General features: G+C 41.0%; 1 protein-coding gene across 2 annotated transcripts in view; it reads left to right on the top strand.

The window, feature by feature from the left end:
• Window positions 1–23,538, top strand: part of Dbct (Dihydrolipoamide branched chain transacylase E2) — a 183,478-nt gene that overhangs the window by 92,843 nt on the left and 67,097 nt on the right. For both annotated transcript variants that reach the window (XM_071679364.1, XM_071679365.1), the window contains exon 6: window positions 8,072–8,214. In XM_071679364.1, the coding sequence (XP_071535465.1) occupies window positions 8,072–8,214 (143 nt within the window). The remainder of the gene's footprint in view (window positions 1–8,071; window positions 8,215–23,538) is intronic.

Raw genomic sequence — 23,538 nt, forward strand, 5'->3', positions numbered from 1 at the left:
TTGTTGAATATGTTTGATGATGGAGTGGCAGATGTAGGGTGTTTGGGTTAGGGAGGTATGTGAAGTGAGAGAGTAGTGGAGAGTGGTTTAGTGAAGAGAGTAGAGTTAATGAAAGTCTTGCATGAGATGAAATTTAGCAAGGCAGCTGGAGTAGATGGTACTGCAGTTGAGTTTTTAAGAAAGGTGATGACTGTGTTGTTGATTGGTTAGTTACGATTTTCAGTGTATGTATGTATGAAGAGTGATCAAATGTGTGTATAGTGCCATTATATAAAGGCATGGGGGGGACAAAGGTGAGTGTTTGAACTACAGAGTTATAAGTTTGTTTAATGTACCTTGTCAGTTGTATGGGAAAGTGGCAATTGAGAAGGTGAAGGCATGTACAGAGAATCAGTTTAGGGAGGAACAGTATCTTTCAGGGGTGGTAGAGGATGTGTGGATCAGGTGCTTGCTTGAAAGAATTTGGGTGAGAAATACAGTGAGAATCAGATGGGTTTGTATGTGGCATTCATGGATCAGGAGGAAGCATATGATAGGATGGGTAGATGTACCTTGTGAAAGGTCTTGCAGATATATGATGTGGGAGAAAAGCTATTGGAAGCAGTGAGAAATTATTATTGAAAGTGTAAGGCATGTATGTGAGTAGGTTCCAGGTGAAGGTGATGGTGGTTATGCAGCAAGGGCTGTGTGACTCCACCATGGTTGTTTAATTTGTTTATGGTTAGGTTGGTGAGGAAGGTAAATGCAAGGGTCTTGGAGAGAGGGGTGAGTATGAAGCATTTGCTGATGACATAGCTTTGATGGCAGATTTGAGTGAGAAACTGCAGAAGTTGGGGAAAGTGGTGTGTTTTAGATGCCTGGGAGTGGACTTGGCAACAACTGGATATATAGAGAAGAAAGTAAGTCATAGGATGGTTGATCAGGTGAAGGATGTGAGAGCATTGAGGAATATGTGGAATATGTGGGGTTGATATCTGGGAGGGCAAAAATGAAAGTTTGAAAGTTTTTGTATGGATGTGAGGCATGGGCCAAAGATTAGACTGTGCAAAGGAGGGTGAATATGTTGGAAACAAAATGTGTGAGGATGAAGATGTGGCATGAGGTGGTTTGATCATGTAAGTAATAAAAGGGTAAGAGAGAGCTATGGTAATAAGAGACACACACACACACACACACACACACACACACACACACACACACACACACATCTTTAGGGCCTGGTTGTTGATAGGAGGCTTTTGTTTTCAGTGTATTACACATGACAGCTAGAGAGTGGATGTGAGTGAATGAGGTCTTTCCTTGTCTGTTGCTGGCACTAATGTGGGAAACAGCAAACAAGCATGAAAGTGTGTGTGTGTGAAAAAAATTATGTATGTGTGCTAAGAGCGTGCCGTATAAAGTTGACAGCTTGTGGAGCATTTTATTGGAACAGATTAAAAGATGTGATACAGGCTTCTTGAGGATGTATTTGGTAATAGCGTACATCATGGGACTTTTTATGAAAAATGAGAGGTTGATGAAAAATTTTTTGATTTTATTGTAGGTTATTAGTTTCAGAATGTGAACAGGAAAGATTTGAAATGTTAGAAATGTTTTGCAATTATGCCTTGTTTTAAGAAAAAGAAGTGAGTAACAATATATTGTGAAGAGTTCTGAAATTGTTAAAGGAGTTATGATCAAATTTTTGAGAGAATAGATACAATCTTCTTTAAGAAATTTCAGAGGTACCTCTGTATATTAGTCCATTCTAGAGAATCACAAGGCATTTCTATGGCCTTGCAAAGTGCCCTTTCCCTAGAAATTTTCTCTGGCTAATCTTCTGTGGAGCCCAGAGGACATTAAATATCTCTTTACTGAACAATCACTCATTCCTTTAGCCCCTTCAGAGCTGTTTGAGTTAGCGAATATGACTTGAACCTCTCCAAAGTGTTTATATACATCAAGGCTTGAAAGTTTCCCCATTTTTGATTGAGCATTACACATGACAGCAAGAGAATAGATGTGAGCAGATGTAGCATTTCTTCCTTTGTTCCTGATGCTACTTCACAAATGCGGGAAACGGTGATCAAGAATTAAATGAAACAGAATATCTTAATGAGAAAGAAAATGCCAGACATAACAGTTGGTAAATCCTCTCTAGCACACTGCCCCATTTGAACCTTTCTCCCCTCTGACGGCATGTGATTTTACAGCTCTTTGGACAATGCTGGGGTATTCATTATAACAGCATGTATTTCTATGAAGGAGACTTGGGCAATCTCCACTACAGCAGTTGTGCAGTGCCAGGGTGTGGTTTCTCTTTTCCAAGGAGCTTATTCAGAAATTCTTTGAGTTAGATCTTCTAAGACCATCATACTGTTGTAGAAACAGTTGTGTTTTCCCAGTCCTCCTACGTAGTAACCACAGGGAGAAGGCAAAGGATGAGGGGCTCTTAAGGAATATTTCAAAAGGTTTGTCACTACTCTGTCCTTTCTTCTCTCAAAAGAAGACCATTTTGATTATAAGCTTCCCTTACCAGAAACAGAGGTACCCTCCTGGATAGTACTTTGAGGTCATATTGATGGGTCGTAGGGCATATTTTTCCTTAACAGTGTCCCATACCAGTTAGGGGAAGTCTAGAACTTTTGAATGTCTTTTTAGGAAGTGGTGACTCTTTGGGGGATATTTGATTTAGAGATGTGTGGGGTGCAATAGGGTATGTCAACCCTTTTCAAGAATGAATAAAGACCTTGTCTCAAACATAGCTGTTAAAGGATTATATTGCAGTTTTGCAAAGGCAAGGATTTCTTGGAGCCTGCAATCGGGTCAGTTTTATATAAACCCCTTTTTCAGTCTAAGAACAGATTTTTAGAAACAAAAAGAATTTGGATTTGTCTTTTCTAGGCACCCACATACTGTAACACAGGTTCAAGATGACCACTTTACAGAATGTTGGTCATGCTGGTGGTACTTATGGCAAGTCCTAGTATGAGAAAGCTTTTTGATTTATTGGTGCATAGACCTGGAAGTGCACTGTCCTGGCACTTTAAGTCTTAGGACTGCTTCTTAGAGGGTTCATTATTCTTTATCTTTATAGCAGTCATTTGGCTTAGTATTAGAGGGATCTACTCGTGCATTTCAACATCCTACCAGGTGGAAGTTTTCATACTCGTATAGTGCTGTGCTCTGGCTTTAGTGAGCTTTTTTTTTATGGCTCAGCAGTTTGAAAGTTTTCAGCTTCATAAATGTGCCATACAGGAGCTTCAAGTCCTGGACCCCATAGTTCCAGCAATGACCTCATTGGTCAGGAATTCCTTGGAACACTACACCATTGCCTAAGGGATCTTCAGCAAAGGCCTCCGGTGCTTTGATGAATGCTTTGAATCAAGAAGGGATTCTGGCTTATTAGATCATGAAATGAAGCTCTTGGAAGGGATACAGTAGTGATTCTTTTGTTCTTAAATGTTGGAATCATGATTCATTCATCTCTCAGAACATCCTGAGCTGGGACATGGGTATAGAAAAAACTTTGGCAGTATACCTGGTGTGCAAGTTGCTTGCAATTTGTGCTTCAATTTAGTAGTAGGGTTCTCTGCCTGGCTATGTTCAGAGGATCCTTTTTTTTTCTTTAAGCTTCTCCAGAAAATATGCTCTGTTAAGCAGATGACTTATCTGGATGGGACTTTTTTTTATAAAGATTTTGATAAAAGAATTTTTATTTTGGTTTCCTCTCCTTTTGAGCTGCATCTCAGTGGATACCTGTATCATTAGAACCAGTATGTTGCATTTTTTCTCTTTTTAGGCAAGATAAATTGATGCAGTCCTCTATGTTCAGAGCTGGAAGTTTTTGAAATAGAATAATCTTACCCACTTAGTTATTTGTCAGGAAAAAATATCATTTTAAGTGACTGCTTTTCTGAGGTGTAGGAATTTGTTAATTCCAAGTGGATCAACACTTTTGTGTCAGACATTTCTTCACCTATGCCATATGACTTAAATTAACCCTTGGGTTGCTTCCAGACTCCTTACATATGAAGGACCTGCATGTTGGTCTTAAATTCTGGTATTTTAATATGTATAGTTTCTTAAACTTTCTACAGGCAGAGTTTGGAGTGAATTAACATATGACCTTTTATAGCTAGTAGTGCTTTTACTTCTTAAGAGCCTCTCAAGAACCTCTGTCCTGAGTTTAGGATTTTTTCCTTAAAAGAGAAAAATACATTTTTGTCTCAGAATCTGTCCATAAGGCACTGGTTGACTTTCTTCAACCCATAAAGGAGCTCTCAGTCTTAGACTCTTTACTGTCTCTTAATGAGTCAAAAATGACTGTAGGCTAGTTGGGAATAAGCCTAGTTGTGTGAGAATTTATGCCTCACCTACTGTTTGTCATAGAACCTTTATGACTTTACTAAATTTGCTGAAGGTATCCTCTTTATTTTTGTTTTCCTGGGTCTCTCTTGCTTTTCCCCAAGATATATACTCTATTCAATTCTAGAATTTGCATTGGCAGTTTATATACTAAATTGGTATGATACAAAAATGTTTAACAGGGTTCCTATACCAGGATGTTGTACCAGTTATGTTTTTTCTTTTACCTTTCTTTTTCGTGGTCTTTGATCACCCCTTTTTGGATCAACCTGGGCTTTGAATTAGACCATTGTTGAGAGAAGGTGGCTTCAATTTTATCCTTTCTCTAGAAAGTTTCAGTGAAGGAAATCAGGAAGATGTTTGACATCCCTCATCCCCCATTGCCAATTAGTACCTTAGGTTTTGATTTTTTTTTTTTTTTTTTTTTTTATACTTTGTCGCTGTCTCCCGCGTTTGCAAGGTAGCGCAAGGAAACAGACGAAAGAAATGGCCCAACCCCCCCCATACACATGTACATACACACGTCCACACACGCAAATATACATACCTACACAGCTTTCCATGGTTTACCCCGGACGCTTCACATGCCTTGATTCAATCCACTGACAGCACGTCAACCCCTGTAAACCACGTCGCTCCAATTCACTCTATTCCCTGCCCTCCTTTCACCCTCCTGCATGTTCAGGCCCCGATCACACAAAATCCTTTTCACTCCATCTTTCCACCTCCAATTTGGTCTCCCTCTTCTCCTCGTTCCCTCCACCTCCGACACATATATCCTCTTGGTCAATCTTTCCTCACTCATTCTCTCCATGTGCCCAAACCATTTCAAAACACCCTCTTCTGCTCTCTCAACCATGCTCTTTTTATTTCCACACATCTCTCTTACCCTTACGTTACTTACTCGATCAAACCACCTCACACCACACATTGTCCTCAAACATCTCATTTCCAGCACATCCATCCTCCTGCGCACAACTCTATCCATAGCCCACGCCTCGCAACCATACAACATTGTTGGAACTACTATTCCTTCAAACATACCCATTTTTGCTTTCCGGGATAATGTTCTCGACTTCCACACATTTTTCAAGGCTCCCAAAATTTTCACCCCCTCCCCCACCCTATGATCCACTTCCGCTTCCATGGTTCCATCCGCTGACAGATCCACTCCCAGATATCTAAAACACTTCACTTCCTCCAGTTTTTCTCCATTCAAACTCACCTCCCAATTGACTTGACCCTCAACCCTACTGTACCTAATAACCTTGCTCTTATTCACATTTACTCTTAACTTTCTTCTTCCACACACTTTACCAAACTCAGTCACCAGGTTCTGCAGTTTCTCACATGAATCCGCCACCAGCACTGTATCATCAGCGAACAACAACTGACTCACTTCCCAAGCTCTCTCATCCCCAACAGACTTCATACTTGCCCCTCTTTCCAAGACTTGCATTTACCTCCCTAACAACCCCATCCATAAACAAATTAAACAACCATGGAGACATCACACACCCCTGCCTGGTTTTGATGTGGTGAATAAACCCTGTGGTTCTTGGAATTCCTTTCAGGAGAATTGATTTCCAATTCTTTTGATTCACCATTGAAGGATATTTGCTTTGAGGTTAGTTTTAAGAAAAGTTTTCCTCAACCTTTGTCCTTCATCTGGATATGGTCTTTATACTGATGGGACTGGCCACAAAGGAATGAAATGCAGGTTCTGAAGGTTGAAAAACATTTTCTCTCCAAAGCAGTGTCCAAAAATCATTTTTGTTTTCCACTTTGCTCAACCTTCCCCTCCTTTTTCAGTGGGCTGGAACCCACAATATGCAATATGTGTGAGCTTTGAGCATTTGGTAGGAGATGGGTTTAGTGGCATCAGTGTGGTGACACTTGCTGAGTGGCTGATAGTAGGTCCGTTCAATTGAGCTTTTTGCTGTGGACACCATGGAGTCATTTGAACAGGATGAATGCAGGCAGTTGAATCCTTATTGAATATGAGGCTGATCAAACCCAAGCCAGTGCTTGCAGAACACTTCTTTGGATAGAAAAAGATTTTTCATCTTTCAAAACCTACATTTCTTATTTGACCTGAAGTTTACTAGTACTCTCATCCATCTCTCATTTGCCCTCATTTTCAGCCTCCTCTGCACATTCTTTTTTACCTTGCACGTCTCCCAATCACTCTAACTGCCTCCCTGCAGGTTTTCCTATGCACCTTTTTTTCTCATTTACTCAAACCATAACTCCCTCATCTTACCACAATCTGCGCTTTCTCAAATGCATACGTCACACCTTCTGTATGTCACACACTTCACCCACACAGATAAGTGGTTCCATTCCTTGACTACTCCTCTAGTTTCACTTGTGCACACTTCATACTATTCTGAGCCAATCTTTCTTGGTATCTTTGCTCTTAAGCCTCTTTTCCAAGCTCACTCACTTTCACCACTCTCTTTTCACCCATATCATTTCCTCTTCTCCTAATGCACTACACACCTGCACACTTGCCTCCACTAAGAGTGATCAGACATCCCACCAGCTGCTCCTATCAGCACATTCACATACAATAGTCAGTCTTTTGCCTGCAATTTAATTAGTATGTAATCAAATGATGCTGGTTATTATTAACCCCATTCACCCCATATACTTTTGTATGCACCATTTTTAAACCACAGATTCCCAGTCACCAGTTATAACCCACTTCAATAAACTGTTCATGTCATTTACACATGATATCCCATGCTCCTTAACCGGTTCATCCCTAGTTAGTAATTCAAATCTTTAACCACTAATACTCAACATGTTGCATCAGTGCGATGATGCACTCACTCAGTTTCTCCCATAAGGGAGACAGATGATACTTCAGTTCATCCGTAACTTAAAACAGAGGCTCCTACTGCTGGTAGTTCAGTTACATTGACAACTGGGGATAACCTTCTACAGATGAGCTGCTGGGTGACTTTTATAGTCATTTTTCAGGAAAGAAGCACATCATATATGCTCACAAATATGGTAGATATCCCAGACAAGGCCAGTTACCCATTTTTTGACCAGCCAGGAGACAAACCTTAACTGTTGGGTTGGTTTTGAGCTAACTGCTTTGTCCAGGATTCGAATTCCAAGGGGTCTATATGTGATTCATATTTGTTGTTGTCCATATGGTGCAAGTACAGGTAGAATAAGATAGAATGTGCAAAGATAGATAACATAAATAGTTTAGTTAGCAGTAGGATAGATAGACAGAGTAAAGGAGGAAAATATGAGAGGAATATGAGGTGTGAGTAATTCATTAGAGAACACATTCATAGAAGACATTTAAGATGTTATAGTCATGTACAAGGTATGGCATATGATTTTTGAAGGTGCAAGGAGTGGAGGTAAACTTCAGGAGAGTTTGATATCATGTAAGAATAGATTAAGCCTTGAGGAATTTAAAGTTTGGTTACCAGAGGTATAATTTGGGATTGGATACATTGTAAATGTTTTGTTTGTGCAGATGGTGTGAGTGTGGACTTAAGTCTCAGTTGGTGAATCATCTTATTGTGCAAAGTCGAAAAAAAAGACTCACCTATGTGAGTTTAGACATTCATGTTTAGCACTCTAGACTTGAGGATGTGTATGAGTGGACTGAGAAGCTCTTTGCACCTGGTCCACCCATTGAATTCTGAATGGAGTTAGATAACAGGTATCTCTTAATATTTGAATGTTATTCTTGCAGGACAGCCAGAACCTGCCCCATTAACTGCTTCCCCTGCTCCACCCGCTCTGCCTCCATCAATGCCAGTCATCTTGGGGCAGGACAAAAAGGAGACCATTAAAGGTTTTCGAAAGGCAATGGTCAAGACCATGTCGCAAGCAATGGTGAGACTGTATTGTGATTTTCTTGTTTTTAATAGAATACTTCTAAGGTATAATGATACACTAAGAATATGGAGAAATATGTCTTGTAAATTTAGTGTACAATACTCTTGTGTCTCATAATAGAAACTTCATACATTCACCATAGTTACCACCTATGGAGGTGTTGGAATGAATTGCTTTGTGGGGTTTAGTTGCTTGATTTTTTTATATTTATTACAACTTTTTTCTTGTTTGCTTAGACTTAGGTGTTCTGAATGATGGAAAGGTCAAAATTATATCATATTAGTTTTTGCAGTAATTCTCATACACATGTGAAACAGTATTGTGAGAAAACTTACTGGAAAACATAAACATAGAAGCTCCGAACTTCCTGGAAAAAATGAACTTTGAAGTTCCAAGCTTTCACCTGGTTTTCAAGCCATTATCAGGTATTCATAGTGGAAGTGAACAGCAATATATAAGCAGTACTAGAATTGGGGAGAAAGAATACTTTCCATGTATTCCCTGTGTGTCGAAGATGACGAAGAAGGATGGGAGTGGGGGCCTGGAAACTTTCCCCTTATTGTATTTAGATTTCTAAAAGTTGGAACAGTAGAAGTAGATAAGCAAGGAATGCTCATCATCCTTGAAGGCAGAGGATGGTGTGGCTGAACGTACAGTGTCTGCGAGAAACCTTGTCTGCCCCCTGTACATTTTCAAAGGCGATATCACACTTACATTTTAGTATTTTTTTCTTTAGCTTTAATTACCATCTGCAGATGTCTGGGCTTGGTATTGGCAAGGGTCCTGAAGTATTTTAGGTCCATAGGGTCTTGATCCAAATGAGGTAAGTCACTGATGAGTTGTTGCAGGAAGCAGCTGCCTGATCATGTGTTCTGAGCACCCAGTGTGACTAGAAATCTCACTTTTACCCATAGTTTGTTACATCCAGGCAAGAATTCGGATTTTCTTCCCCTTAGAAAAGTGAGAGCCAACCATCTTAAGTGCAGGTGGAAGTTATACAGCCCCCAGAGGTGAAATCCCCAAAATGAAGTGGCTGTTGGAAAGAGTTTAGAAAGAACATCCTTCCCTCAAGTAGGTTGGGCACACTGTGAGAGGTTGTTGGTGCTCAATCCATTAGAAACATTAGCCTCAGTGACCACTTGTAAGATTATTTCATCCAGTGAGCATCATAAGCTTGTACCCACAATAAAACTTACCCATGTGTTGCCATTGAAAATATGTTTGGGAGGAAATTTTTTTTGTGGACACTGCATTTGGATGCAACCAAGATGAGAGGAAAGGAAAGATATGTTGAATGTTTGAGTAAAGGATCTTGGATGCTCTACCCCTGAGCAAAACAAAGCTCAAGTTTAGGGGGAAGAATGTTTTAGAAATGTCAAAGGTTGGAGTGAGGACAAGAGCTATGGAAGGGTATGTTTATGCTGAAGGAGCTGTGAGGATTATTTAAAAAGTGTAAGGAAGGAAGGTTCAGACTGTTGTGGATAAAAATGATAAAGAATTGTGAAAGAATAATGATGGCCACAAGAATAATGATGAAGAGGCAAGTGTTTTGGGAGTACTTGAATGAGTGTTGGCAGTTCTGATTCAAAAGATTGAGTATTGATAATCATTGATTTGATTTCAAAGATGGGCAATGTTGCTGTTGAAAGTATAATTTGTGGGCATAGGGTGTTCAGTAAGGTGAATAGAACTGTTGAATAGCTTATGGAGTTGTGTTGTGAAAATGACCGGTGATTAGGAATACCTGGTTTAAAAAGAGGGACATAAGTATATATGGAGAACGAAAGATGTTAAGTGGATACTAGTGGATTATGTACTGATTGATGGTTGTGCAAAAGAGAGACTCTTGGATGTGAATGTGCTGAAAGGTGCAGCTGCTGGGATGTCTGATTAGCTGATGGAGGTGAGGATGAAGACTTGAGGAGGCTCTGGGGAAAGAGGAAATGATATAGGAAGGAAAGAGTGGTGAAAGTTAGTGAGCTTGTAAAAGAGGCTTCTATGAGGAAATACCTGTAGAAATTGAGTGTAGAATGGCAAAAGGTGAGAGTAAACAAAGCTAGGGGAGTGAATGAGGAGTGGAAGGCATTAAGGAAAACAGTACTTCCATGTGCAAGAGAAATGTGTGGCATGCAGAAGATGTGAGGTTTGGCAGGATGTGAAAGTTAAGTTGCTAGTGAGAGAAAAGAGACATGTATGACTGGTACTTACTGGAAGGAGAATGAGTGACAGGGAGAAGTACAAGAGAAAGTAGTAGATCAAGAGGAAGGTTTAGGGGGCATATAAAGGTTGGAATGAGCAAGTATCTGAAAACTTCAAGGAGAAAAAGAAAATATTTGGAAAGAAGTTACTGTTGTGCAAAAAATAAGAGAACAGATAGGAATATTGGTGAAGGGGCAAATGGGGAAGTGGTTACATATAGTGATGAGGTAAATAGATGTAGTGAGTTTCTTTTAAGGATTGTTGACTTTGTTTGATGATAGGATGGCAGAAGTGGGGCATTTGGGTCGGAGGAATGCATAGCAAGAGAGTCATGGCAGGTGGTTTGGTGAAGAGAGAAGAGATGGTGAATGTCTTGTTTAAGGTGAAATGTGGCAAGTTGGCTGGAATAGATGGTATTGTAGGTAAGTTTCTCAAGAATGGGGATGTCTGTAATGTTGATTGGTTTGTTAGGATTTTCATTGTATGTATGTATCTTGGGGGTGGTGCTTAAAGATAGGTTGGATGCATGTATATTGCCATTGTATAAAGGAATGGAGGACAAAGGTAAGTGTTTGAGTTTTTCTTTTATAGTGACTGAAATGGCATGGGCAAGACATGCCCCAATCAAGACCATCTTGGGTAGAAGAAAGGGACTTCAACAACTTAGCTGTTCAAGGGAAGAACAGCCCATCCTTGAGTGGCTGGACTTTACACAGAAACTGTGGAAAGCAGCAGCCAAACGCATGCCACAGGTCCAAACCTTGGGGAGAGAGATATATGCTGACAACTTATGAGAACAGTGGCAAAGACAGTATCTGTAGAATAGAGAGAGAACAGCAACATCATGCTATAATGAAAGGGAAGGTTGAATCTTTAGAGTTGATAATAGGAGAATTAATGAGGCAGAAGGCTCCTGATTTAATTGTGGTTAACAGAGAGGTGCAGCATGAGCCACCCTATATGTATAGGAAGTATTCCATCCTTGGACAAATAAAACGCCCTTAAATGTTAATAGCTCACAAGAAAAATGATTACAGCACATATCAACACTCCCATTACAAAATGATTATAGCACATATCAACACTCCCATTACAAAATGATTACAGCACATATCAACACTCCCATTACAAAGTGATTACAGCACATATCATCTCTCCCATTACAGCACATATCAACACTCCCATTACAGCACATATGAACATTCCCATTACAGCACATATCAACACTCCCATTACAGCACATATCAACACTCCCATTACAGCACATATCAACAATCCCATTACAGCACATATCAACAGTCCCATTACAGCACATATCAACGCTCCCAAAATGATTGCAGCACATATCAAGACTCCCATTACAGCACATATCAACACTCCCATTACAAAAGACTTTGTAATGCTGGTCATGCAGGATGTCCAGGACAGGGTGGAAGATGTGCTTTTGCCTAATATCAACTAGGAGAATTACTGAGGCAGAAGGCCTGTGATTTCATTGTAGTTAACAGAGGTCGAGCATGAGCCACCCTAGGTGTATGAGGGCTATTCCATACTTGGACAAATAAAACTTGTAAGAGAAATGATTATGAGATGTGCAACACTCCCAGCTTTTAGGAAAATGTTGATTATATTAGATATCCAGGACAGAGTTGAGGATGTAGTTTTACCCAGTATGTTTTGTTAGTACATAGTTGAATTGTGATGTTTTGAAATTTAACAAAGAGAATTGAATGATTCTTAGGAAGAGATATAGGGAGAAATTACATTTTAGTACCATTACATTTTACAAGGTTACTGTTACCCCTTCCAAAATGCTGCACAGGTCTGAACTGAGTGAGAAAATATGATCAGTACGAGAAATAAAATGATAATTAAGGGGAGGAAAATTGAGTTGAATTATATGAAGTGGAATCATCTGCATGAAAGAGAATGGGGTCAGAAATAGAAGAAAAAAGGTCATATGTTTAGAAAAAAGAGAGTAGATACTATGACAGAACCCTGAGGCCTCAAACATCACTATTGATAAAATAGGAGTGGGGAATTGCTCCCTTGATGACTACTGTGAAGGAACAGCCTCATAAGAAACTATGCATTAGGGAACAGAGGGAAACCTTTAAAGTAAAGGAAAGGAGTTTTGAGGGCAAAGGCTAATGCCACACTGTTGTATGCTCTACAGATATTGATGGCTATGACAAAAGTTTCACCAAAATCACTTGAGAGAAGAGGACCAGAGGTCAGCCATATAGAAGATCACCTGTAGAAGTAGGACTGCAAAATTCACACTGGTGACCTGAAAGAAGGGAATGGGATTCTAAGTATTTGGACAAGTAAGAGTATAGGAGACTCAAAAGATTTAGGAGGTAGCAGAACAGAGAGTTGTGATGTGTTAGTTGGAGGGGTTAGAGCTTTCTTCTTTCTTGTGAATGAGCTGCGCCAAAGCATGCTTCCAAGCAGAAGGGAAAGTCTCAGTTTTTAGACAGTTGAAATATGTGAACAAGGATTGGTGCTAGCTCAGAGGCACACTCCCTTAGAACACGTGGAGGTGTGCCATTTGAGCTGTACATCTTGTCCCTTTGGAGCTGGGAGAGTACCTGTAAGACTCTGCACAAGGAGAATATAGGAGGTGGCATAGGTTCTGTGGGAGGAGATGAAGGTAGAGGATGATAAGCTGAATCATCCAAAGTTGGTAAAAAACATGTACCAAAAAGAGTGACTTTATCAGTATCAGTTGGAGAGTTAATAATAGATTAATCAGGTCAGAAAAAAAGAAGGAATGGTTGAATTACAAAAGTTGTTGGAGATGCTTTTGGTTAAGGACCAGAAAGATTTGTCAGTAGAAAAAGTCAAGTTAACACTCTTTCTTTTTATGAGAGTGTGCTTGGCACTTTGAATAACATCTATGCAGTGATTTTGAGCAGAAATGAAAGTGGAGTGGGTTTCAGTGGAAGGGAAAACTTTCATGGTTCACTATACACAGGTGTCAGAGGAAGAGTGATCAGACCACAAATGAGGTGAAAATGAATTGGAAGAAGGTGAAATGTAGGACTCCATCCCAGCCAAGATAACCTCTGTTATGCATTCGGCAAAATACAAGCCACCCAGACGAGAAGCATTACCCATCCCAGGGAAAGTAAAAAAAGTTGTGCAGGGATAACCTTTGACTTTTCCTAAAGTGTCAAAGCTGGCATTTTGAAGGGTATTGGTGATGGATGTACCTAATTGGAATGAACGAAAATAGAATTATAGTCAGAGGATCCTAAGGAGGCAGAATTGGTGTATTGATAGTGTGAGAGTTCAGAGGTAAAGCAAAGGTCAAGCGTGTTATAAGAGTGATTATGACAGTCAGGAACTTGGATAGGATGTTTAGCCAATTGCTCCAGGTCATTAAGGAGAGAGAGAGAGAGAGAGAGAGAGAGAGAGAGAGAGAGAGAGAGAGAGAGAGAGAGAGAGAGAGAGAGGCCTGTGCTCCACCAGGATTGTCTTACTTTAAGCCTAATCAATTCTTGCAGTGCACATTGAAATCCCCTACATCAGATATCAGTGTTTGGATGTGAAGAGAGCAGAGCTTCATGGCAGGAAGTCAGATAGTCAAAGAGTTTTACATAGTTGGAGGAATGGGGCGGGGGGTAAACAAAACACTAATGCAAGGCTTAGAGAGATTTTTAGCAAAATTGCATCAAAGGAGACACATTATCCTTGAGGCATACCACAGGTGTCTTTGTATTACAGTAGACACATACTCCACTCTTGCAGTGGAAATGATGTGATAGATTATAGTTAGAGATCTGATAGTGCAAAGGAGAAGCAGTCTTGCACAATTGGATTTCAGAGAGAAAAAAGAAATTAGAGGAGGAGTTAACAGTTGGTGAACAGAAGGAGAGTTAGATGCAATACAGGAAATGGAAAACAAAGAACCAGGTCTAGGAGCTGTATCTGTGGAAGTGGGATGGATTCCAATCACATGATGGCAGCCAAGAGGGTTTTGGGATCTGCTTAACCATTCTCAACCAGTGGTGCCACTGACTCAGTGCTGGAGATTTATTTGAGGGTTGCACATTCATATTTGAAATACTGAAAGGCAGTGAATGTTTGATGCTATTACATAAGGTTAAGGGGAACAAAGGTAAGTGTTCAAGTTTGTTGAGAATACCTAGTAAGTTGTATGCAAGACTGATGATTGAGAGGGTGAAGTTATGTACAGAGCATCCAACTGAAAAGGAACAATGTGTTTTTAGGGGTGGTAGAGGATGTGCGGATTATGTGTTTTCTTTTGAAATAATGTGTTAGGAATACTTGGAGAAACTGAAAGATCTGCATGCGACATTTATGGATCTAGAGAATCCACATGACAGGGTTGATGGAAATGCCTTGTGGAAGGTCTTATGAATATATGGTGTGGGAAGAAAGCTAATAGAAGCAGTGAGAAATTTTTTATCAAGAATGTAAGGCTTGTTTGTGATAAGGAAGAAAGGAGAGTGTGGTTACAGGTCTATGCTAGGTATATGAGGTGTGACCATGGCAGTTTGATATGTTTATGGATGGGGTGGTGAGGGAGGTAAATGAAGGGGCCTTGGAGAGGGGGGCAACTATTCAGTCTGTAGTAGATGAGGGGGCTTGGGAAGTGAGTCAGTTGTCTGCTAATGACACAGTCTGATGGCAGATAAGTAAGAAACTGCAAAAGTTGGTGTCTGAGTTTTGGAGATTGTGTAGAAGGTGGAAGTTGAAAATAGATATGAATAAAAGCAAGGTTATTATGTTTAAATGGGCAGAGGGACAGGATAGTTGGAGTGTGAGAATGACTAGAGGAAATGTAAGGGAAGTGGTGTATTTTAGTTACCTGACAGTGGACATGCCAGTGAATGGAACCATGGAAGAGGAAATGAGTCATAGGGCAGCTATGGGGGAAAAGGTTGTGGGAGCATTGAGGAATGTATGTAAGGAAAGTTTGTTATTTAAGGTGAAAATGGGTATGTTTGAAGGCATAGTAGTCTCGATGATCTAGTATGGATTGAAGGCATGGGCTGTTCTTGGCACTTGCGAACATGGGAAAGGGTGAGTCAGTTGTTTGCTGATGACACAAATTTAGGTGAGAAGCTTCAGAAGTTGTGACTGAGTTTGGGAGAGTGTGTGAAAGAAGAAAGCTGAGAATAAATGTTAATGAAAGTAAGGATAATAGGTTTAGCACTGGAGAAAGGCAGGTTAGGTGGTATGTGAGTTTGCAATAGAGAAAACATAGAAATGGAGTGTTTTTGATATGGGTGAGTAGACATAGCATCAGATGGAACCATGGAACCTAAAGTGTCATTGGGTTGATGGGCAAAGGTTCTGGAAGCATTGAAAATCTGTGTAAAGAGAGGTCACTGTTTGGTAGGGGAAAGTGGACGTTTGAAGTTACAGTAGGCCAGACAGTGTAGTTAGGATGTGAGCCAGGGCCATAGATGAGAATTTATGGAAGAGAGTGGATCTTTTAAATATGAAATGTTTGAGAACAGTATGTGGTGTAAGGAGATTTAGTATAAGAGATATTAAAAGGTTAAGAGAAAGATGTGGTAATAAGAATGTGGTTAAGAGAGCTGAAGAAGGTTTGCTGAAATGATTGGATATATTGGGAGAGTGAGTGAGAAGAGGTTGCAACAGAGGATATATGTGTCAGAATTGGAAGGGACAAGGAAAAGGGGGAGACCAAATTGGAGATGGAAGGATGGAGTGAAAACAATTTTGAGTGCTTTGGGCCTGAATATGCAGGATGATGAAAGACGTGCATGTGGTAGAGTGAATTGGAGTGATATGGTATACAAGGGGCTAAGTGATGAGAGTGAAACTAGGGAAAGGGGGTGCAGAGATGGATTTTGGTTGTGAGGTATGGTGGTAGTTGCAAGCCCGTAATAGGATGATACTGTGTTGTTTGCTGAGAGTGAAGATGAGTTGCAAAAGGTTTTAAGCTTGTTTTGTTTGTTTAATTTGTTTATGGATGGGGTTGTTAGGGAGGTAAATGCAAGAGTTTTGGAAAGAGGGGCAAGTATGAAGTCTGTTGGGGATGAGAGAGCTTGGGAAGTGAGTCAGTTGTTGTTCGCTGATGATACAGCGCTGGTGGCTGATTCATGTGAGAAACTGCAGAAGCTGGTGACTGAGTTTGGTAAAGTGTGTGGAAGAAGAAAGTTAAGAGTAAATGTGAATAAGAGCAAGGTTATTAGGTACAGTAGGGTTGAGGGTCAAGTCAGTTGGGAGGTGATTTTGAATGGAGAAAAACTGGAGGAAGTGAAGTGTTTTAGATATCTGGGAGTGGATCTGGCAGCGGATGGAACCATGGAAGCGGAAGTGGATCATAGGGTGGGGGAGGGGGCGAAAATTCTGGGGCCCTTGAAGAATGTGTGGAAGTCGAGGACATTATCTCGGAAAGCAAAAATTGGTATGTTTGAAGGAATAGTGGTTCCAACAATGTTGTATGGTTGCGAGGCGTGGGCTATGGATAGAGTTGTGCGCAGGAGGATGGATGTGCTGGAAATGAGATGTTTGAGGACAATGTGTGGTGTGAGGTGGTTTGATTGAGTGAGTAACGTAAGGGTAAGAGAGATGTGTGGAAATAAAAAGAGCGTGGTTGAGAGAGCAGAAGAGGGTGTTTTGAAGTGGTTTGGGCACATGGAGAGAATGAGTGAGGAAAGATTGACCAAGAGGATATATGTGTCGGAGGTGGAGGGAACGAGGAGAAGAGGGAGACCAAATTGGAGGTGGAAAGATGGAGTGAAAAAGATTTTGTGTGATCGGGGCCTGAACATGCAGGAGGGTGAAAGGAGGGCAAGGAATAGAGTGAATTGGAGCGATGTGGTATACCGGGGTTGACGTGCTGTCAGTGGATTGAATCAAGGCATGTGAAGCGTCTGGGGTAAACCATGGAAAGCTGTGTAGGTATGTATATTTGCATGTGTGGACGTATGTATATACATGTGTATGAGGGGGGGTTGGGCCATTTCTTTCGTCTGTTTCCTTGCGCTACCTCGCAAACGCGGGAGACAGCGACAAAGTATAATAAAAAATAATAAAATATTGTTTGTAAGTGTAGGCAACTGAAGGTAAATTTGTGTAAAATTAAAGTAATGATGTGCGAAAGGAAGCAGAATGAAAGTATAGATTTTGCAAATCCCTATAATAGAGTGAGAGAAGAAAGTGTACTAAAATGTGTTATAGATATAGGGGAAGAAAGACTAGAAGAGTTGATGTATTTAGGAGCTATCTTGGGGAGGTTTGGTGATATGTAAGGAGAGAGAAGGGGGAGAGCATTAAAGGGTAGAAGAGTCAATGGATCCCTAAATAGAATAATGAAAGGTAGAGGTGTAAGTATGGAAGTGAGCAAAGGACTAAAGGACAACACAGTCCTTCCAACCCTGTCCTATGCAGCTGAAACATAGACATGGAGTGAGTCACAGAGGTCAAGAATCCAGGCTGTGGAGATGAGCTATTTTAGAGGTATGATGAAATGGAATGAATGGGTGTACTAGACATGTGGTAAGGTAGGGACTGCAAAGGGAATGAATTGTGGAGTGATATTGTGGATTGGACATGTGGAAAGAATGCTAGATGGAGAGTTTACAAGGAGACTTTGTTATAGTTTAATCAAAGAGGCTAGTGTGAGAGGAAGAGCACCTGTAACATGGAGAAATAGAGTGGAAAAGTACTAGAGGGAGAGAATTGGTGAAAAAATGTATGGAATGGTGTATGTGAGGGAGGCATATAAGGACAGGGATAAGTGGAGACTTTTGCTGATGCTACCCTCTTGATAGGAGTTTCTAGAGGGAACAACATAGATGTGTAGATAGGTAGATAGATAGATAGATAGATTAGAGAGATAGATAGATAGATAGATTAGATGATAGATCGATAGATAGATAGAAGTAGACTGAAGCAGGGTATTTGAAGCAGCCAGATGAAACTATGGAAAGGTGTGTGAGGTCTGGTTATGGATAGGGAGCTTTGGTTTTGCTGCATTACACACGACAACTAGAGAATGGAAATGAGCGTAAAGCTACTATGCTAATGTGGGAAATGGCAAACAAATGTGAAAGAAAGAGAAACTAGAACTCACTCCACAAATGGGGAACATATTAGTGGCAACTTTCACAAGAAGGGGTTCGATAAATCTACTTATATGTGAGACAAAAGGGTTACAAGTCATGACAGTACCCATTTTATTTGCTGGGAATAATTTTCTGCATGTTTGAAAATTACACTTGATTCAGAGAATGTTTCTACTTTATATTGCTGTTGAACTCTCTCCGCTAAAGATTTACCAGTTTGACGAATATGCATTTTATCATAGTGAAATATCTCTAATGAGGTGTATATATGTGGATTTGGTAAATCTTTAAAGGATAGGATTCAGCTTATTCTGTGATGATACTTTCAAACAAGTAGAAAATTATTCCAGCTCGATAAATTGGAAACTGTCAAAATCTGTAAAACCTTGTGTCTCACTGACAGGAAGGGTCATTTTAGAATTCTCTCTTGGTAACATTACCAGTAATAAGAGCCTAACTGAAGGTGTATATGACTTCATATTAGATGTTGACAGAATCAAGAAAACTTCAAGGGAGTGCAGTAAAAGATCTGATGTCCTAAACCTGATGAAGGGGTAGCCCCCCCCCCCCCCCCCTCTCTCTCTCTCTCTCTCTCTCTCTCTCTCTCTCTCTCTCTCTCTCTCTCTCTCTCTCTCTCTCTTTCTCATTCTGTGTGTCTGCCTGTCTGTGTCTGTCTGTCTGTCTGTCTGTGTCTGTTTGTCTGTCTGTCTGTCTGTCTGTCTCTGTTTGTCTGCCTGTCTGTCTCTGTCTGTCTGTCTGTCTCTCTGTCTGTCTGTGTGTCTGTGTCTGTCTGTGTGTCTGTCTCTGTGTGTCTGTCTCTGTCTGTGTGTCTGTGTCTGTCTGTCTCTGTCTGTCTGTCTGTCTGTCTGTCTGTCTCTGTCTGTCTGTCTGTCTCTGTCCGTCTGTCTGTCTGTTTGTGTCTGTCTGTCTGTCTGTCTGTGTTTGTCTGTCTGTCTGTGTCTGTCTGTCTGTCTCTGTCTGTCTATCTGTCTCTGTCTCTCTGTCTGTCTGTCTCTCTGTCTGTCTGTGTGTCTCTGTCTATCTGTCTGTCTGTCTCTGTCTGTCTGTTTGTCTCTGTCTGTCTATGTCTGTCTGTCTGTCTGTCTTTCTGTCTCTGTCTGTCTGTCTGTCTGTCTGTCTGTCTGTCTCTGTCTATCTGTCTGTCTGTCTGTCTGTCTGTCTGTCTGTCTCTCCTTCTGTCTGTCTATGTCTGTCTGTCTTTCTGTCTGTCTCTGTCTGTCTGTCTGTCTGTCTCTGTCTGTATCTGTCTGTATGTCTGTCTGTCTGTCTCTGTCTGTCTGTCTGTCTGTCTGTTTGTCTCTCTGTCTGTCTGTCTGTCTGTCTGTCTGTCTGTGTCTGTCTGTCTGTCTGTCTGTCTCTCTGTCTCTGTCCGTATGTCTGTCTGTCTGTCTGTCTGTCTATCTGTCTGTCGAGGCTCCAGTCCAAATGTCCACATCAAGGGTAGGCCTTAATTGAAATATATAGAGAAATTAATGAAGAGGAAAAAGAAGACAAGCAATGATATTTCCAAATTTTGGAGGACATGAAAATCCTGTCATTTAGAATGTGCTAGGTCATAGTTGTTGGGAAAGACTAGGTCATAGTTGTTAGGAAAGACATGAGAGGGTAAAAGTGTTTCAAAGTTTTGAGGTGTGGGGAAAGAAACAGTTACCAAAATGGCCACCCTTTGAGTTGCCATCAGTCACACAGTAATCATGTGACACAGCAGCTTGCAGAATGTTGCATGGCCTAGCTAGTGGTGGGAGCACACAAGCAGCCAGCTCTCAGGAGCAAAAACAAAGGTAATACCAATAGAAGAGGGAAAGTGAAACAATATTGTGGCACAGGGCAAGTGGGTCAAGTTTGGAAGTTATCATGGGAGAGTTTATAAGTTGGACTGCTTTTGACTAAACTCTGTCAAGTCAGGATGGAGAGCTAGAACCACCCCAGATGTGAGAGCAGTGCTGCAAACAAGGATGAATAAATCCTTTGTATAAACAAAGCAAGTGTTTGGAACAGGACTCCCAGTTTCATAGGGGCAGACTTAGCTATTTACATAATGTGGGGTTTCCAAGATGGAGTGGAAGTTATAGTAATACAAGTATGCTCATTGAGTCAATAGGTGAAATTGCAGACCCATCAGAGGAGAGAGGAAAGCTGTAAGGAATTTTCCATGGAGAGATGGGTAGAAACTGGGTCTTGGAGTTATTAAACTTACTGAGGAAGTTTTGTTGATGTAGGATGCAGATCAAGTAAGAGAAGAAGGAGTAGAATTGAAGGATGTGGATAAGTGCAGTGTTGAGTCGTCAGCATATGAATGCATTTGGTTACTTGTGGAAGAAAAAAAATTTTTGATAAAGATAAAAAGTGTAGGAGACAGGACAAAATCTTGAGGGACACTGCTTTTGATGGAGAAAGGTGGAGAGACTGATCCAGCAACAACTATGGAGATAGATTGGCCTGAGAGGAAGCTGAATATGAGGGAGCAATGTGAGGGAGAGAAGCCAAAAGAGGGGAGGTTTGATAAGTACCCAGTACCGCACCCAGTTAAAAGCTTTGCTGGACATTTGTAAGATGGGAAAAATATCACCGGTGGATCTTGCATTATGGAAGCCGTGGCAGTGATTAGAGAGAAGGCTGTGAGATTGATGTATGAGGATATGGGAACCGAGGAGGGATTCAAAGAATTTGGAAATGGTAGATGTCAGAGTAACAGGATGATAGAGGGGTTAGAACTGTTACCCTTCTTAGGGATGGGATGTAGTTAACACATGCTGCCAAGAAGAAAGAAAACTTCAGGCTCTCAAACAGAAATGGAATAGATGAGCAAGCACAGGTGTGCAGAGGCACACTTTCAGTACACGGGGATGGATGCCATCAGGACCATAAGCCTTGGGTGGTCAATCATTTTATGCTCCTCAGTGGATTAAGCTCTAGCTCAGTTGATATTTTCCTGTTCACTTTGTATTTTAACTTTCCAAAAGGGGAAACAGAACAAGGAGTCTCGCGGAGAGTGCTCATCCTCCTCGAAGGCTCAGATTGGGGTGTCTAAATGTGTGTGTGGATGTAACCAAGATGAGAAAAAAGGAGAGATAGGTAGTATGTTTGAGGAAAGGAACCTGGATGTTTTGGCTCTGAGTGAAACGAAGCTCAAGGGTAAAGGGGTAGAGTGGTTTGGGAATGTCATGGGAGTAAAGTCAGAGGTTAGTGAGAGGACAAGAGCAAGGGAAGGAGTAGCCCTACTCCTGAAACAGGAGTGGTGGGAGTATGTGATAGAGTGTAAGAAAGTAAACTCTAGATTGATATGGGTAAAACTGAAAGTTGATGGAGAGAGATGGATGATTATTGGTGCATATGCACCTGGGCATGAGAAGAAAGATCATGAGAGGCAAGTGTTTTGGGAGCAGCTGAACGAGTGTGTTAGTGGTTTTGATGCACGAGACCGGGTTACAGTGATGGGTGATTTGAATGCAGAGGTGATTAATGTGGCAGTTGAGGGAATAATTGGTATACATGGGGTGTTCAGTGTTGTAATTGGAAATGGTGAGGAGCTTGTAGATTTATGTGCTGAAAGAGGACTGGTGATTGGGAATACTTGGTTTAAAAAGAGAGATATACATAAGTATTTGTATGTAAGTAGGAGAGATGGCCAGAGAGCGTTATGGGATTACGTTTTAATTGATATGCACGCGAAAGAGAGACTTTTGGATGTTAATGTGCTGAGAGGTGCAACTGGAGGGATGTCTGATCATTATCTTGTGGAGGCGAAGGTGAAGATTTGTAGGTGTTTTCAGAAAAGAAGAGAGAATGTTGGGGTGAAGAGAGTGGTGAGAGTAAGTGAGCTTGGGAAGGAGACTTGTGTGAGGAAGTACCAGGAGAGACTGAATACAGAATGGAAAAAGGTGAGAACAAAGGAGGTAAGGGGAGTGGGGGAGGAATGGGATGTATTTAGGGAAGCAGTGATGGCTTGCGCAAAAGTTGCTTGCGGCATGAGAAGCGTGGGAGGTGGGCAGATTAGAAAGGGTAGTGAGTGGTGGGATGAAGAGGTAAGATTATTAGTGAAAGAGAAGAGAGAGGCATTTGGACGATTTTTGCAGGGAAATAATGCAAATGAGTGGGAGATGTATAAAAGAAAGAGGCACTTTTGCACCTTTCAGGAGAAAGGTGCGCAAGGTGAAAAAGAGGGCAAATGAAAGTTGGGGTGAGAGAGTATCATTAAATTTTAGGGAGAACAAAAAGATGTTTTGGAAGGAGGTGAATAAAGTGCGTAAGACAAGGGAACAAATGGGAACTTCACTGAAGGGGGCTAATTGGGAGGTGATAACGAGTAGTGGTGATGTGAGGAGATGGAGTGAGTATTTTGAAGGTTTGTTGAATGTGTTTGATGACAGAGTGGCAGATATAGGGTGTTTTGGTCGAGGTGGAGTGCAAAGTGAGAGGGTTAGGGAAAATGATTTGGTAAACCGAGAAGAGGTAGTAAAAGCTTTGCGGAAGATGAAAGCCGGCAAGGCAGCAGGTTTGGATGGTATTGCAGTGGACTTTATTAAAAAGGGGGGTGACTGTAATGTTGACTGGTTGGTAAGGTTATTTAATGTATGTATGACTCATGGTGAGGAGCCTGAGGATTGGCGGAATGCTTGCATAGTGCCATTGTACAAAGGCAAAGGAGATAAGAGTGGGTGCTCAAATTACAGAGGTATAAGTTTGTTGAGTATTCCTGGTAAATTATATGGGAGGGTATTGATTGAGAGGGTGAAGGCATGTACAGAGCATCAGATTGGGGAAGAGCAGTGTGGTTTCAGAAGTGGTAGAGAATGTGTGGATCAGGTGTTTGCTTTGAAGAATGTATGTGAGAAATACTTAGAAAAGCAAATGGATTTGTATGTAGCATTTATGGATCTGGAGAAGGCATATGATAGAGTTGATAGAGAAGCTCTGTGGAAGGTATTAAGAATATATGGTGTGGGAGGCAAGTTGTTAGAAGCAGTGAAAAGTTTATATCGAGGATGTAAGGCATGTGTACGTGTAGGAAGAGAGGAAAGTGATTGGT

This window comes from Panulirus ornatus, chromosome 29 (genome assembly GCF_036320965.1).
Source record: "Panulirus ornatus isolate Po-2019 chromosome 29, ASM3632096v1, whole genome shotgun sequence".
NCBI classification, from domain to species: Eukaryota; Metazoa; Arthropoda; class Malacostraca; order Decapoda; family Palinuridae; genus Panulirus; species Panulirus ornatus.